Below are 15,417 nucleotides of genomic sequence, written 5' to 3'. Positions count from 1 at the left end.
CATGTCGTAGGATCCATCAGCACTTCCTGCCTTTCTATAGCTGAACAAGATGTCACTGTATGAATGTATCACATTTTGGTTAGCCATTTACCAGAGGTCAGACATTTGGGGTATACATAATTTTTCACTATTAAAATTAGGAAAAGGCTAATTTTGTGCCCATGAGTAAACATTCTCTACAATAGTAACTGGATCAAATATTTATTTAAAAGCTGACACATGGGGCGCCTGGGTGGCTTAGTCGGTTGAGCGTCCGACTTTGGCTCAGGTCATAATCTCACGGTTCGTGGGTTCGAGCCCCAGGTCAGGCTCTGTGCTAACAGCTAGCTCAGAGCCTGGAGTCTGTTTCAGATTCTGTATCTCCCTCTCTCTCTGACCCTCCCCTGCTCACGCTATCTCTCTCTCTCTCTCAGAAATAAATAAAACACTTAAAAAAAAAAAAAAAAGAAAGCTGACACTGCCAAATAAGCTAAGCGGCTTATATTCCCACAGTGCGTAACAAGAGTCACTTCTCTATAGCTTTATATTACTACATTTTATTTAAAAATTTTTCTAAGCTAAAAGGAAAAAAGATTTCATTTTGATTTCTTTGGTAACTAATGAGTTATAATGAGTTATATCCTTTTTATACTTACTGGCCACTTACTTTATTTGGTGTTAATTTTTTTTTTTTTTTACCAATTTATTATTTTTACTGACTTGCAGGAGACATTAGTATTTTAGTAATTTTAAGACATATACATGTTATTTGTGCTGAAAATATTTTCTCCCATCTGTCACTCATTTTTAACTATGGTACCATTATTTTCAGCTGGATGTGGATGCAATCTAAATTTCCTATCTTCCTTTTTATCATTATTGGGTCTCCTTTTCTGCTTGGAATAACCTTTCCCTTTCCTGAGACTTTGAAAATAATAGAAAAAAATGTAGATTTTTATAAGTTAATTTTTCACTCAGGCTTTAATACATCTAGGTCTTATTCATGGAGTATTTGATAAAACTCTAAATTTGTGTTTAAAAAAATTAATAGCCAATTAACTTCAATTTGAGTAATTTATAGCCTACACTTTAATGCCATTTTTACAATAAATTGTTATACATTTAGATCTGTTCCTACTTTTTCCATTTTGCTCCTCCGATTTCTGTACTAATACACCATACTATCAAAGCTTTCAAGTCCACTTTAACATCTGATACACAAATACCTAATTCATGATTCTGCTTTTGCAAAATCTTCTTGGGTTTCCAGCACCTTTATTCTCCCAGATAAACTTTAGAATCAACTTGTAAACTTACCTGTTGATACTCTGATTAGAATTGTATCAAATTTATGCATTAATTTGGAAAGGACTGATACGTTCATAATGATATTAACTTTATGTTTCTAAGAAGATAGTAAGTTCTCCATTTACTCAGGTCTTGGTTTTGTATCTTTCAGTAAAATACTATAATTACATTTTAATGAACTGAGTATAATCTCGCTTCTATGTGTGCCTATTTCTCACTGCTATATAAATAAAATATTTTCCCCACAGTTTTTTGAGTAAAAATCATATTCCTGTATCCTATAAAATGATGAGGCTATCAGATAATGTTTAAAACCTACTTAAGCTAGAAATTCCAGGACTTTCTATAAACATTCCAAAGAACAACACTAAAAGTCAACTAAACAATAAACAAATCTGTGTAAAAAAGATGAAATATATACACAAAGGAGGAATAACTGGTTTCATTTTGAAAACTAACTCTGACCCATCAGAAATGGCTGCCAACAGGTAATTTCTTTAAGAATTCTACTGAAAGAAAATTCTTACAATTTAGTTTTTAAGACACTTTTAAAAACTAACTTCTCTGGATAAAACATCCTTGAAATAGTAGTTTCAACACTGACACCATAATGTATTATTACTCTTGACTAAAGTCATCAGGAATGCATGAACATCAAGAAATTGTACCGGAAAAAGTGGTTTCAGTACTTTTAACACTTACAGTTCAATTTCAACCATTCCTTTGGAACATCCTCTCTTCACAAAAAAGCCAACCTAGAATAAAAAAAACAATATGCACTGAGGGATGACATTCCCAGGTCATCACAGATTTAGTGAAGTCATTGTTATTTGTCAAATTAAAATCCTTTCAATAGTATTTTCTCCGTCCACTCCCATCACTTTCCCAGATTTGGGTCCCTCCATTGTTTGTACCCACCAGTGACAATAATATTAACTACCATTTACTGAACATTCTATGTACCAGACAGCCTCTTACAAAGTTCATGACAAAACCAGTGATACAAAGCAAGGAACTGAACCCATGTTATCTGGCTCCAGAGTCTGTGTATGTAGCCTCTACAGTAAAAATTCTCCTCAAAGGAGAAAAAACCAGTGGGAAAATGGATTCTACAGTTTAATCATAGAGCTACACCAAAACCTCTTATTTCCACTGGAGACTCTGGAGTTGCACAGATAAAATATTAACAGCCACTCTAATATTACCCATCCTGTTATTAACAAGGATATAATTGTCATTCTCTTAAAGAAGAGCAATACACATTGGAAATACATTTAAGTACAATCTATGTGATAAAATACACATTTTTTTAAAGCTAGTTTGTATATATGTATGACCAAAATCTTGCAGACAGACTTTGGGCCTAAAAAAATAAATCAGACTGGATCTTCAATCAGGCTATAAAATAATTCTTAAAAAAAAAAAAGTGGAAAATATACTTTGTAAACAATTATCTTTTTAATAGTGGTAGCAGCAGTGAGGACAATTGGAATCACAACAGTGAACACATTAATAAGCATTACCATACAATACTCTGCTAAGCAATTTATAATTTTCTCTTGGAATACTCATGAGCAATCTTATGAGGTATATATTCTATCCCTTTTACGGATGATGAAACTGAGGCCCAGAAATTTGAAAAAGGAGGACCGTCCTTGTAACTAGTAAGTACAGCTTACAGGCATTAATATACACCATCCAAGTTCTAATCTCAACTCTGCCATAAATATGTAAGTTGTTTTGATTCTGACCAGGTTACTTAACCTGTTTTAGTTTCTTCGTAAACAGGAAAACCAACAGCATCTTTTTAAGAGTGTGATCTGCTCACTAGCTTGCATCAGTCAAAATACTTGGTACCAATAAGAAGGAAAAAAATCATGAGGTAGTTCTTATTATCAAGTGTACATATGGATCATATAAAACATGCCAGTATTAAATTTTTATACTAGGATTAACTATAAATATAACATTAAAAACATTTTTACTGGGAACTTGTGCAGCCCATAAATATATATGGGGTTACTCAAAGGTCTGCAATGTGCCCCCAAGAAACCCTGCACTCCACGATCTTCTTTAAAACCCCTACCACTCAAGGGTAAGATCTGTCTTCCCTTTTGGCAACCACCACTTTGTTCTTTATTGGAGTCTGTTTCTGGGTTGTTTGTTCATTTTGTTTTGTTTTGTTTTAGAGTCCACATACAAGTGAAATCATATGTATTTGTCTTTCCCTATATAACTTATTTTGCATAGTGTAACACCCTCTAGGTCTATCTATGTTGTTGCAAATGTCAAGACTTCATTTGTTTTTATGGCTGAGTAACATTCTACACGATGTCTTAATGTCATGTTAAGTCTTGATATCTGATAGGGCAACTTTTCCCATTTTGTTGAATTTCTTAATGACTATCTTAGCTATTCTTGGCCCTCTGGTCTTCCATCTGAATTTCAGAACCTGCTTGTAACTGACTGGAATGATGCGGAGTATGTACATTAATGTAAAGAATGACATTTTTATATTAGGTCTTCCAGCCTGTTCATACGGTACGTCTCTCCATCTATTATTAAACTCTAATATTTTCAAATTAAATAATATAATTTCTACATCGCGTATAAGTCTTACATACGCTCTGTTAATTTACTGCTATGTAAGCTGCACTGTGGTTGCTACGGTAAATGATGTCTATTTTTAATTGTGTTTTTCTGTTCATTGTTAGTGCACAGAAATGCAACATATTTGTTATGTAATCTTATATCTAGCAATCTTGGTAAATTTCTATATTAATTCATTTGAAGGCTTATCTGAGGTCCCTTTTGTGGTTTTCGTTGCAGACAAGCATATAGTATAAATGACTCTTCTCTTTCTTTCCAACTTATATCTCGTTTTACCATACTGTTCTATCTAGAACTTCTAGTACAATGTTGATAGCAGTGATAGCAGGTAATCTTGACTTGTTCTTGAACCTGCTGTATATTTTCAGATATCTTTTATGCAATTAAGAAAGGTATCCTCTACTCCTAATACGCTAAGAGTTTTTTTTAATCATAAATTACTGTGGAATTAAATGTTATTTCTCTACTGAGATGATCATGCAGTTATCTTTTCAAACATGATTATGTAAAAAAAGTCTATAAAATGTGATATGTTCATTTTTTTCTAATGTTCAATCTCTCATTCCTTGAATAAATTCTATTTGGTCATGATGTATGATGCCTTTTATGTATTAGATTCAACAGACTAAAGTTTCTTTTCCTTGAGATTTTGCTCTTATACTCATGAGTGAGACTAGCTTATAATTTTCTCATTCATCTTTGATGGATTCTGGTATTTGGTGTCATATATTCTTTGTGTAAAACAGAAAATGACTGCCATTACAACTAATGGATAACTATCTTTGACGTTCTAAGAAAAAATTTAACAGCTGCTTTTTCCTACTAAGAATCAGTTTGAATCATTTATATAGTGGTAGAAACCTATACACTTACAACTTTAAGAATTTAAGCTAGTTTACTAGCATGACATTGTTCATAACAGTCTTTTTTGGTTTTTTAGAGGAGATAAATCAATGTTATTGTCCATCATTACTTTATCCAAAACTGGAAGAAACATCTCATCCTCCTCTTCTTGCCCAACCTCATCTTCTGGAATAGTGACAGTCCAGCACCTGGCCATTCTTTATAACTTCAACCAGAAATTGGGAGTGGACATCAATTTGGGCTGTTCTTCAACCTTCCGCCCTTGGGAGGGCTCCTCCGCCCCAGTAAATGTTGGCAGCATGCTATTGTTAATGCTGAAGTGACACTGACCTTCCTTCCTGCAACTTTCTGCAATAATTTGGCTTCTGTCCCATATACTTCCAGCTCTCAACTTCTGGACATCTTGGGGAACGATTCATGCTTCCAGATCTTCTTTTCCTCCTTACTCTCATCATTCAGGAATTCAACAAAATTCAACACCCAGGAATTTGTCCCCTTGGGTGTTCATGGCGCTGCAGCAGCAGATGAGGCAGCAGGGCCGGCCCGGTGGGCAGCAGCCACCGAGCCTAGTGTGCAACGCACACGGCCCAGCAGAAGCAGCATCAGAGTGGTGGAAACGTGTAGGCTCCATGATATTCTCTCATAATCATTTAAATCTTGGCTGCATTCTAACAGCGCCCTGGTGGTGGGCATGAGGGCAGTTCAGGAAAATGACAGCTCTGCTGCAAGCCCACAGTAGGGCTCCATTTGTTCGTTCGCTCTGATGCAAGGTGTGGTGTTGTAACTGGCTCTGTTCAGTGAAAATGTGAGTAGAACATAGGACTTTCTGGAGGAAACCTGAAAAGCCAGTTCCCTTTCCCAAAGGGGCAATCATGGAAGAATGTATTGAAATGAAGACTTCATGAGCCTAGGTTCTCAAATGACTACAAAGGGCCTATACTGGGTAAGTAACAAGAACAAGAATTAATCTTCTCATTGTTAAACCACTTAAATTGGGAAATTGTTTCAATCATCACACAACATACCTTTATCGCATTTTTACACTCCGTTTTTCTTTTTAAATGTTTAAGAGAAAGAGCGTGAGTGGAGAGTGGTGGGGGTAGGGGGAAAGGGGGTGAATCCCAAGCAGGCTCCATGCTTTGAACGAAGAGCCCAAAGTGGTGCTTGATCCCTCAACCCATGAGATCATGAACAGGGCCGAAATCAAGAGCTGGACCCTTAGAACTGACTGAACCACCCAGGTGCCCCATTCTTTTTTTTCTACTTTATCTACCCTCAACCCCTTTCTTCTCAAAAGTTGCTGATTTTTGGTTTTGTTTTTTTATTAATTTATTTTTCAATTTCCATTAAAATTTCTTCTTTACCTATACATAATACAGAAGCAAATTTTTCATTCCAAACAAATGGGAAAAGTTTAGTTATCCTTGTTATTTCTCTAATAGCATTATGACCAGAAAATTTGGTAAATGTGGTAGCAATTCTCTGACTTTTTTTACACTTGCATTTGGCTCAGTATTTGGATTTAGAAATGTTCCATTTGTGCTTAAAAAGAATGTAGGCTCTCCCAAGTGTTGAGGGCAGTGTTTATAACCTGTCCATTAGTTCAAACTGACCTGTTGTTCAAATTTTCCGTATTCTAATTTTTTATCTGACTGATCTGATTACTGACAGCTGTCCAACCATGATTATGAATATGTTAACTTGTGAGTAAGAGTTCTGATTCTGCTTAGATGTCTTAGACCTACATTATATGAATTCAAGTTAAGAAATGAATTACCTTCTTGCTTAACTGGACCTTTCAATATTTAATGACCGTATCTATCTCTATAAGCACTTTTTGCTTAAAGTCTATCTTGCCTAGTTATCAATTCAGCTATACCTTTCTTTCATATATTTGCCTATGTATTTCTTCATGGTTTCATTTTTAACTTTTCTGTAACTTTTTATTTTAAATAGGCTTGTTGTAAACACGAGTACTGAGCTTCATCTACTCCAGCAGACTTCAAAATTAAACATGACTTTAGACGACTAATAATTACTGCGACTATTCAACCATTTCATATTTTGTAATAATCTCCCTTTCTACAGTCGTTTTTCTCCTCCTCTCTAAAGGCTTCTTCTGGGTTGTTTGGGCAGTCATTGTTTTTTCCTTCCCCTCTCCCTACGTTTTTATCTTTGGAGCATTTATCAATTTCAATTGTCTTAATAATGGTTTACCTTAGAAACTTTAACATGCAAATTTAATTTAATAAACTGGAAGTTAACAAATTATCTTAACTTCTACCTGACATATAAATCCATGGGGTGTTTTAACTCTGGTGACTGCCAGGAAAGACAACATTTCTATCTTGTTTGATCTAAACTTCACAACTAGGCACTACTTTCTGCAGTTTGCATTTAATTTCCCTACACATTTATGTGTTTTCTTTTCTTTTTTTTTCCCCCCTCACCATTTCTTCTCACATCTTAGAGTTTCCTTCTGGGATTATTTTTTTTCTTCTTCCTAAATTATATCCTTTCAAAACTCTTTTAGTGAGAATCTCAGGCGCCGCGCCCCCCCCCCCCCCCCGACTTCTGCTCTCATTCTGGGAACAAATACTATTGTGCCTGGTCTTCTGTAATTCACTACAATGTATCCGTTTGTTTATTTTTTTTTCATTTATCCTGCCTAGAACAGATCAGGCTTCTTGAATCTGAGGATTTAAATTTCACAGTTTCTAGAAAATTCTTAGTCATTGTTTCTTGAAATACTGTTTCTTCTTGGTCTATTATGTCTCTCTGGAAATACTCTGACATTCAGTGGATCACCTTTACCTATCATGTCTCAACCTTGATTTTTCTCTTTACTTCTATATTTTAAGAAATATGTTCAAGTTTTTTAGTTACAAATTTCTTTTCTCAAATATGTCTGCTTTGTTTCACCTGTCCACCAAATTTCTATTTAAGTAACATATTTTTATTAAGTTCTTTTTGATTCTTTGTCAAATTTACCTCTAGGTTACTTACTCCTGTTATTCTTGGAAAATTCTTTTAATTCCTTAAATTAAATATCCCTAGTTTATTTTCTTCATCTACAAGTTTTGTAGGTCTGATGATACAGTCTGCCACTTGTGTTGGCTTCTCTAGTGATTGATAACCTATGTTTTGATTGTTAACTATGGATTCATAAGTTCCGTGGGCCTTTACGTTAGAATTTTTAGGGCTCAATTTCATGTATTTTCCTTCACAGGATTTGCACCTGCTTCTGCCAGGTGCCTGGAGATATTACTAACTGGGACCACTTTAAAATTATCATTTACAATATTAGGCCACAGAGGTAAGACAAATTGTGGCCCTAAACGTGTGCTAAGGCTTGTGGTTAAGAATTCTTTGGAAGACAAAACAAAACCAGATTCATAAACACAGAGAACTGATGATTGCCAGAGGCGAAGTGGGGTGGAAAAGGGATTAATCAAGGGATTAAGAGGTACAATCGTTCAGTTATAAAATAAGTAAGACACAGGCACATAATATACAGCATAGGGAAATACAGTCAATAAGTCTAACAACTTTGTATGGTGACAGCAACTAGACTTACTATGACCACTTCATATGCATATATTGACTATATTGTATATCTGAAACTAGTACAATATTATATGTCAATTATTTTTCAATAGAAAATAATAGCAATCGGAAGACTTTCTTTTTTTCTCCACCAAATTCAGGGCTAACAATCAGGATAAGTAAGTAGGTAACTCTGTGTCCCATTCTGCAGTGTTTATTCTTCCTACTAAACACAGTGCTTGACTTCAAGTTTCACCTTCTAGCCCTCCTCTACTTCAGGGTCCCCAATCCAGAGCAACCAACCCAAAACCAGGCTTGAGGGGGCAAAGTAAGCAAACACCCCTGGGCAAACAACTCCAGAGCTTGCTTAAGTCTTAGATGCACACAATTTTGTTTCTGCCCTTGGTCAATTTACTTCACCTTTCCACAAGCCCAACAATACACATTCAAGAAGACATTTTATCCTACCCCTAAGAATTTCAAGTGTTACCTCCTGGGAGAATTCTCTAGGGATATACAGAGTCCAGAATACTTCTACAGTGGCAATCTCCTCCCAGCGTCTCTGTCTGCCAATTTCATCCTTTACATTCAAGCTCCACATGTTTGTTACACCCGAGGAACTGAGACACAGGAGGTGATTCGATACTAAAACCAAGTCACAACTCCGAATTTTTTAAAAATGCTGATGTTAACTCACCTTATCCGCCCGTCCCATGAAAGCAGGTTTGCCTGCTAATCCAAGACAAATGGCACAAACGATGCTGGACTTTCCTGTCCCATTCGCTCCAATTATCATATTCAAGTGGGGTCCGGGAGACACTTCACAGACATCATACGTCCTGGATCACAAAGAGGCGAAATTACTACGACGTAAAAAGTGATCTTCGCCAAAGCACTTACTCTTGCTTTACATTATCTACAGGCTTTCCTTGAATTCCTTTAGAAGCCAGCAGACCTTACATTCTAATCCAACTGGACTTGGTTCACTCAGTGGAACTCTTCCAGTAACCACGGTCTTCCAGGCTGCTTCGGTTCTCTAAGCCTATCCATCCTACCCCATTCCTAAAACTCAAAGTGCACTCGTCGTGAAAATAAAACAGGCTAGTTCTACATTTTGCAGCCACCTTTCCCCTTCTCTTCTCACCCAAGCTTTATTTCGTCACATTCATACATTCTTCAGGACTTGCAAAATTTTCTGCTTCCATGGCTTCAAGGGGTAAAAGATTTCCTAACTGTTAAACTCAGTGGGCTCTTTTCAGTTTTATTATCTAACTCTGCTGTGGCAAACGATATTTTTGAAACATTTTTTCCGCTAGGCTTCTGAGAGAATACTCTCCCACAGTTCTCCTCTAGCCTCTCTGAACACGTCCTTCTCAATCCGAGTTCCTCTTTTTTTTTTTTTAATGTTTTTATTTATTTCTAGGAGAGAGAGAGAGACAGCGTGAGCAGGGGAGGGTCAGAGAGAGAGGGAGTCACAGACTGAAACAGGCTCCAGGCTCTGAGCTGGCAGTCAGCACAGAGCCTGACGCGGGGCTCGAACCCACGAACCCCGAGATCATGACCTAAGCGAAAGTCGGACGCTTAACCGACTAAGCCACCCAGGCGCCTCCCGAGTTCCTCTTTTGCTCATCCTTAAATGTTGGCATTCCTCCAGGGCTCTGCACTTGACCTTCTATTCCTCCTATTAATATTTCCCTTCGGGCAGTCTCAACCATTTCTGCAACTTCGAGAATCGCCTATACGCGTGATTTCCAAATCTCTCACCTGTACACATTTTCCTGACCCTTAAAAACACTGTCTACGCAAGATCTTTTTCAGATGCCCCTCAGGAAACTTCAAATCACAGGATCCAAAAAGCATTTACTATTCTCCCTCCCCCCACCCCTCGCCAAAAATTGTTCCCTCTCCTGAACAGCATCACATTTGATCAAGAGCCAACGCAGAGACTGGAGAAAAAGACTGCACAACTATCTAACCCTCAGGCCTCCCAGTCTACAGCCAAATCCTGACAAATCTCTTCTTTCTGCTTCTACTGCCCACTGTTACTCCAAGGTTCAACCTCTGATCATCTCTTACTGTTGCCAAAGTCTTCTTGCCTCCAATCCCTCACCCTTTCTAAATCATCCTTCACATTGCTTCCAGAGTAATGCAAATCACATGTCACTGCCTGCTTAAAATGCATCCTGGTTGCCAACAGGATGAAACTGGAATTCCTTGGTATAGAAAACACAGATTCTCAATAGCTGCCTACCTCTTCAGTATCAGCTCTGTTCACCTATTTGCTCACATCCTACATTCCAGCCATACTAAAACACTAGAGGCTTCCTAAATATACAAACTGTTGCAGATGGTTCCTTCTGTCCACAATGCTCTTCCCTTCTTTTAAGACTTCTGTACAAAGCCCTTTCTCACAGTTGTGAATGAAATTAACCACCTCATCCTTTGCACCTCTATAGCATATATATACATGCACATATCTTTATGTATTTTTTATATATCTTTTTTATAATCTGTATATATCCTTAAAGATTATATTTATCTTTCCTGACCCGGATCCAACTAGCAATTCAGCTACTTATTAGCAGTGTAAACATGGGTAAATTAACCTTTCTGAGTTCCTCTCATCAATGGAGATGAAGAGACGATACAAGAATGAGAGCACTGTGTACATAAAGCATCTACTTCTATACTTGGTACATGACAGATACTTGGGGGAAGAAAAACACGCTGGTATTGTTAGCACAATTCTGTTACCCTAAGCCATGTGCAAGCTTTAAAAAGAAAAAAAAAGGACCGACCAAAAGAAATGGAAGATGCTAGAGAGGTACACAGTATTTGTGTTAAAACATACTAAATTCTAAGACAACTATTAGGATGATTAGCTGTGTGGAGAGAAAGAAAAGGAACCGGGGAAGATAGCTGGATTTGGAGGGGTCAAGGGTCTGCGGGGAGGTCCAAAAACTGAGAATAAGGCTTAATTTTCTTGTACACTTCAACCTCCATCCGGGACAACCTTCACCATTTTGCATCCCTGGCAACTGCTTCCTCTTCACGAATCGGCCACAGCACCACTGCCACTCTGACTTAACTGTTGCTTCCTGTGAGCTCCCAGCGCCCGGACTTCGGTGAATCACAGATTACATCCTCCCTCCGTGGGCCGTGACTCCCAGCCGCCAGAAATGTATTCCCTACCACGTCCACGGCCCGGCGTATGACGCCTTCAGAAAACGTTGGCTGAATGAATAAAAACAGCCGCATCACACCAGACGCACACCTACCACAGCAACACATACGTCAGTGCCCACGGCCTTTGAGTAAAATCCCTCACCGTAACACCGGCTTGAGTTCACGGCCAGACTCACAGCCCCCCCCCCCCCCCGCAGCTTGCGTCCCCCGCCACAAACACACACAAACACACACGCCCAGACTCACATCCACCCACCGTCACTCACACACTCTCCACACACACACACACACACGCAGCTTGCGTCCCCCGCCCGCGCGGGCCCGCTTGCCTCCCCGCCGCGGCTCGGCCTCCGGCCACTCACAAGAAGTTCTCCATCACGATGCGGACGATCGAGCCTTCCACGAAAGGCCTCGACGATTGCAGCGGCAGTGGCGGGGCCGAGCTCTTTCTTTTGCTCGGGACCTCCGACGAGGGATCTCTCGGGAGAGCTCGTTTGGAGGCCAGGGAGCTCGGGGTCGACGTCTTCCTACTCGGAGTCGCCATCCTGGCTTCCCCTCCGCCCCGCAAGCGCTTCCGTTCCCAGTGACCCGCAGCGTCGGCGCCCGGGCGCCCGGCTCCCGCGCGAACTGCCGCGCGCGCGACACCGCCCGTGAGCCCGCCCCCGCGCCTGCGCAGTCCCGGCCCGGCGGCGTCTGCGGGCCGCCCCGCCCCTCGGCGCCCCGCCCAGGAAGCAGGCGGCAAAGAGAACGCGAGCGGGGCCGCGAGCGGGTGGCGGCGGCCGCGTCCCGGGAAGCGGCTACCCAATCTTCCTGCAGGAGCATTTGTGCATTTTTCAGAGTCGGGTGGTGTTTTTGTTTTTTTTTTTTTTTTAACTCAGAAAGAGATGTCAGTGGCATTTAGTACTTTGAAAGCCCTTTCAGCGCTCCGAGGAAGCAGATCCGCGAGGGGACGGAGGGAGGCGCTCGCGGCGACACCTGGGAGCAGGGGTGGGGGGGGAGGGCGACGTCCGACCAGCTGTGTCGCGAAGCCAACCGAGCGCTCCCGCGCTTGCCAGTCTTTGGCTCTTGGTCTTCTCAGTTTGCTCCCTGTTTGCCTTCAATCAGGACCCCACGTCCCCAAAAGAAAACTCTTGCAATGGCCGTATGGCCGCGTCTCCCCAGAAAGCGTCGTGCTAGATCCCCTGCGCTTTCCCACTTGTGAACAGACTCCGGCAGGGACTCTCTATCACCATCACCCCCTTCCCTTTTAAGGCTTCCTCTCCCGAAGTTTCTAGAAACCCCCGAGCTAGGCTGCCTTGGCTTCAGTGAGTGCGTGTGCTTCCACTTGAACCTGCCGCGCGCGTCGGGTTAACCTCCGTGAAGAAGGAGGCTTCCGCAGCCCTTCAGTCCCTCGGCTAATAACGTGTAACCTACGGGAGGCTGCGGCTGCGGTACTGAAGCAGGCGGTCCGAGCTGGGGGTCTGAGCCCTTATTTTCTGGTGCGGGAGGCAGGAAGAGAACCCGCGAAGCAACAAAGGATTAGGTTAATTCCAGGCTATGCTAGGTGCTGTGGAGAAAAATAACCGGAACGAATGTGATGGGGGAGGCACAGGTGACGCTTGAGCGAAACCCTCGAACCAAGGTAAATGACAAAAGAGCGTTCCAGGCATGGACCAGAGCTCTGGAGTGGGAATAAATTGTGGGATGTTTGAGGAACCAAGGAAGGGCCGGTGTGGCTGCCCCGAAGCGGACAGCATTGCATAGCAGAGCCCTGCCCACCGTAAGAGGTGAATGTTAATTTTGAACCAATGGGAAACCGTTGGGTGGCTTTAAGCCGAAGGATATGATCTGATTAAGGTTTTTTTTTTTTTAATATTTATTTTTAAGAGAGACAGAGCACGAGCAGGGGAGGGGCAGAGAGAGAGTGGGGGGGAGACCCAGAATCTGAAGCACGCTCCAGGCTCTGAGTTGCTAGCTGTCAGCAAAGAGCGGGTCGAGAGGCTCAAACCCACGCATTGGGAGATCATGACCTGAGCTGAAATTGGACCCTCAACTGGCTGTGCTACCCAGGCGCCTCTGATGAAAGGTTTTAAATAATCACTCTGGTTGCTGTTTGGGGGAGCTTGAACTTGGAGGTGGGGAGGCCATTTAGAAAACTATTGCGGTAGGGGTGCCTGGGTGGCTCAGTCAGTTGAGCATGTGACTTGGGCTCAAGTCATGCTCTCGGGTGTGAGGGTTCCCCCACATCGGGCTCTGCTGTCATGGAGCCAGCTTGGGATCCTCTGTCTCCCTCTCTCTCTCTCTGCCCCTCCCCTGCTAGTGCCCTCCTCTCACACAAGTGGAATGCGTGCTCTCTAAAAGTTGTTCAAAAGTAATTTGTTACCCCATTACAACAGCCTTAGGTTAGAAGAGTCCAATTCTTTGAAGAAATGATTACATTTGGGGGACTCTGCCCTAATGGAAAAGTAACATAGAGTAAAGGTAGTTGAGGGCAGGAACTCATTTCTGTGCCATTATTAGTTTCTTAGTGAAGGAATCAAATTGTCCTTATGAACTTGAAAGTTGAGGATGGGTCCTGGAGCGTATGATGACCCCAGAAATGCACGCAGGCTCTGAGTTCTTATGTAAAGAGCCAGCCAGTTGTACTCGGTCACCACCTTTTAAAAATGAAAATATTAGGGGTGCTTGGGTGGCTTAGTCGGTTAAGCGTCCGACTTTCACTTAGGTCATGATCTCGCGGTTCGTGGGTTCGAGCCCCGCGTCGGGCTCTGTGCTGACTGCCAGCTCAGAGCCTGGAGCCTGTTTCAGTCTGTGACTCCCTCTCTCTCTGACCCTCCCCTGCTCATGCTGTCTCTCTCTCTGTCTCCTAGAAATAAATAAACATTTAAAAAAAATGAAAATATTATTTCTTTTGCTTCTAATTACAACACCAGTACATGTGAAGTATAGGAACGTTCAGAATACACAGAAAAACATGCACAAAGGGAAAATTTTCTCCAATTACTCTACCCAGACTAATCACTGCTAAGGTTTTAGTGTAATTTTTATCTTCTTTCCTTGCGTTTGTATGATAGACTCCTTTTGTCCCCCTCTGCCAAAAAGAAAACAAAAACCAAAAAACCTGGATGATGCTGCATGAATTATATTATTTTATAATACTCTTATTTAACCCTCTTTTTCTCACATTATGAATGTATTTCCATGCCATTAAATATTTTTCTGTGACATAGATTTTTTTTTTTAAGTCCATTTATTTATAGGGGCACCTGGGTGGTTCAGTCAGTTAAGCGTCTGACTTTGGGTCAAGTTGTGATCTCATGGTTCATGGGTTCGAGCCCCACATTGGGGCTCCTCAGTGACAGTGAAGAGTCTGCCTGGGATTCTCTCTCTCTTTCTCTGCCTCTCCTCTCCTTGCTCTCTCTCTCTCCCTCTCAAAATAAATAAATAGTAAATAGCTTATTTATTTTGAGAGGGAGAGAGAGAGTTTGAGCAGGAAAAGGGCAGAGAGAGGGAGGGAGAGAGAAAATCCCAAGCAGGGCCCCACTGTCAGCACAGAGCCTGACATGGGGCTCAAGCCATGGGGCTGAGCCGAAACCAAGAGTCAGACACTTAACTGACAGAGCCACCCAGGCGCCCCCAGGACATGGTTTTAAGTCACCGTATGATGTTCCATCAAACAGATGTACTATCATTGATTTAAATATTTCTTTCTTGGACTCTGTGAGACTGGAAGTTAGCATGAACCAGGGACACTCCGGCGGACTATACTAGCTCAGTGTTCGAAATTCTTTAATAATTTCACACACCCATAAAAGTATACACATTTGGTTTCTTTAATTCAACTGGTGAACACTGGAAAGGGGGTGGTGATAGAGAGGAAGAGCAAGATGGTCTCTGGAAATCGAATATCAATTAACAAGAACCTGATGCTAAAGAATGAGTGAG

The 15,417-nt window shown here is 41.1% G+C and overlaps 1 protein-coding gene across 3 annotated transcripts in view; it reads right to left on the bottom strand.

Annotated features, from left to right (window-relative positions):
* The window catches only part of SMC5 (structural maintenance of chromosomes 5), an 88,706-nt gene extending 76,669 nt beyond the window's left edge, over positions 1–12,037 (bottom strand). For 2 of the 3 annotated variants that reach the window (XM_039219175.1, XM_039219176.1), the window contains exons 1-3: positions 11,856–12,037; positions 9,005–9,146; positions 1,990–2,042 (exon numbers count right to left, since the gene is read on the bottom strand). In XM_039219175.1, coding sequence (XP_039075106.1) covers positions 1,990–2,042; positions 9,005–9,146; positions 11,856–12,037 — 377 coding nt within the window. Of the gene's footprint in view, positions 1–1,989; positions 2,043–9,004; positions 9,147–11,396; positions 11,520–11,855 lie in introns of those variants that run through there. The other variant, XM_039219177.1, reaches the window with a different exon arrangement.
* Positions 12,038–15,417: the final 3,380 nt, after the last annotated feature.

Source organism: Hyaena hyaena, unplaced genomic scaffold, assembly GCF_003009895.1.
Source record: "Hyaena hyaena isolate Hyena2069 unplaced genomic scaffold, ASM300989v1 scaffold_799, whole genome shotgun sequence".
In the NCBI taxonomy this organism is placed as follows: Eukaryota; Metazoa; Chordata; class Mammalia; order Carnivora; family Hyaenidae; genus Hyaena; species Hyaena hyaena.
Note: the sequence above shows the minus strand (reverse complement) of the source record. Positions and strands in the feature narration are given on the sequence as shown.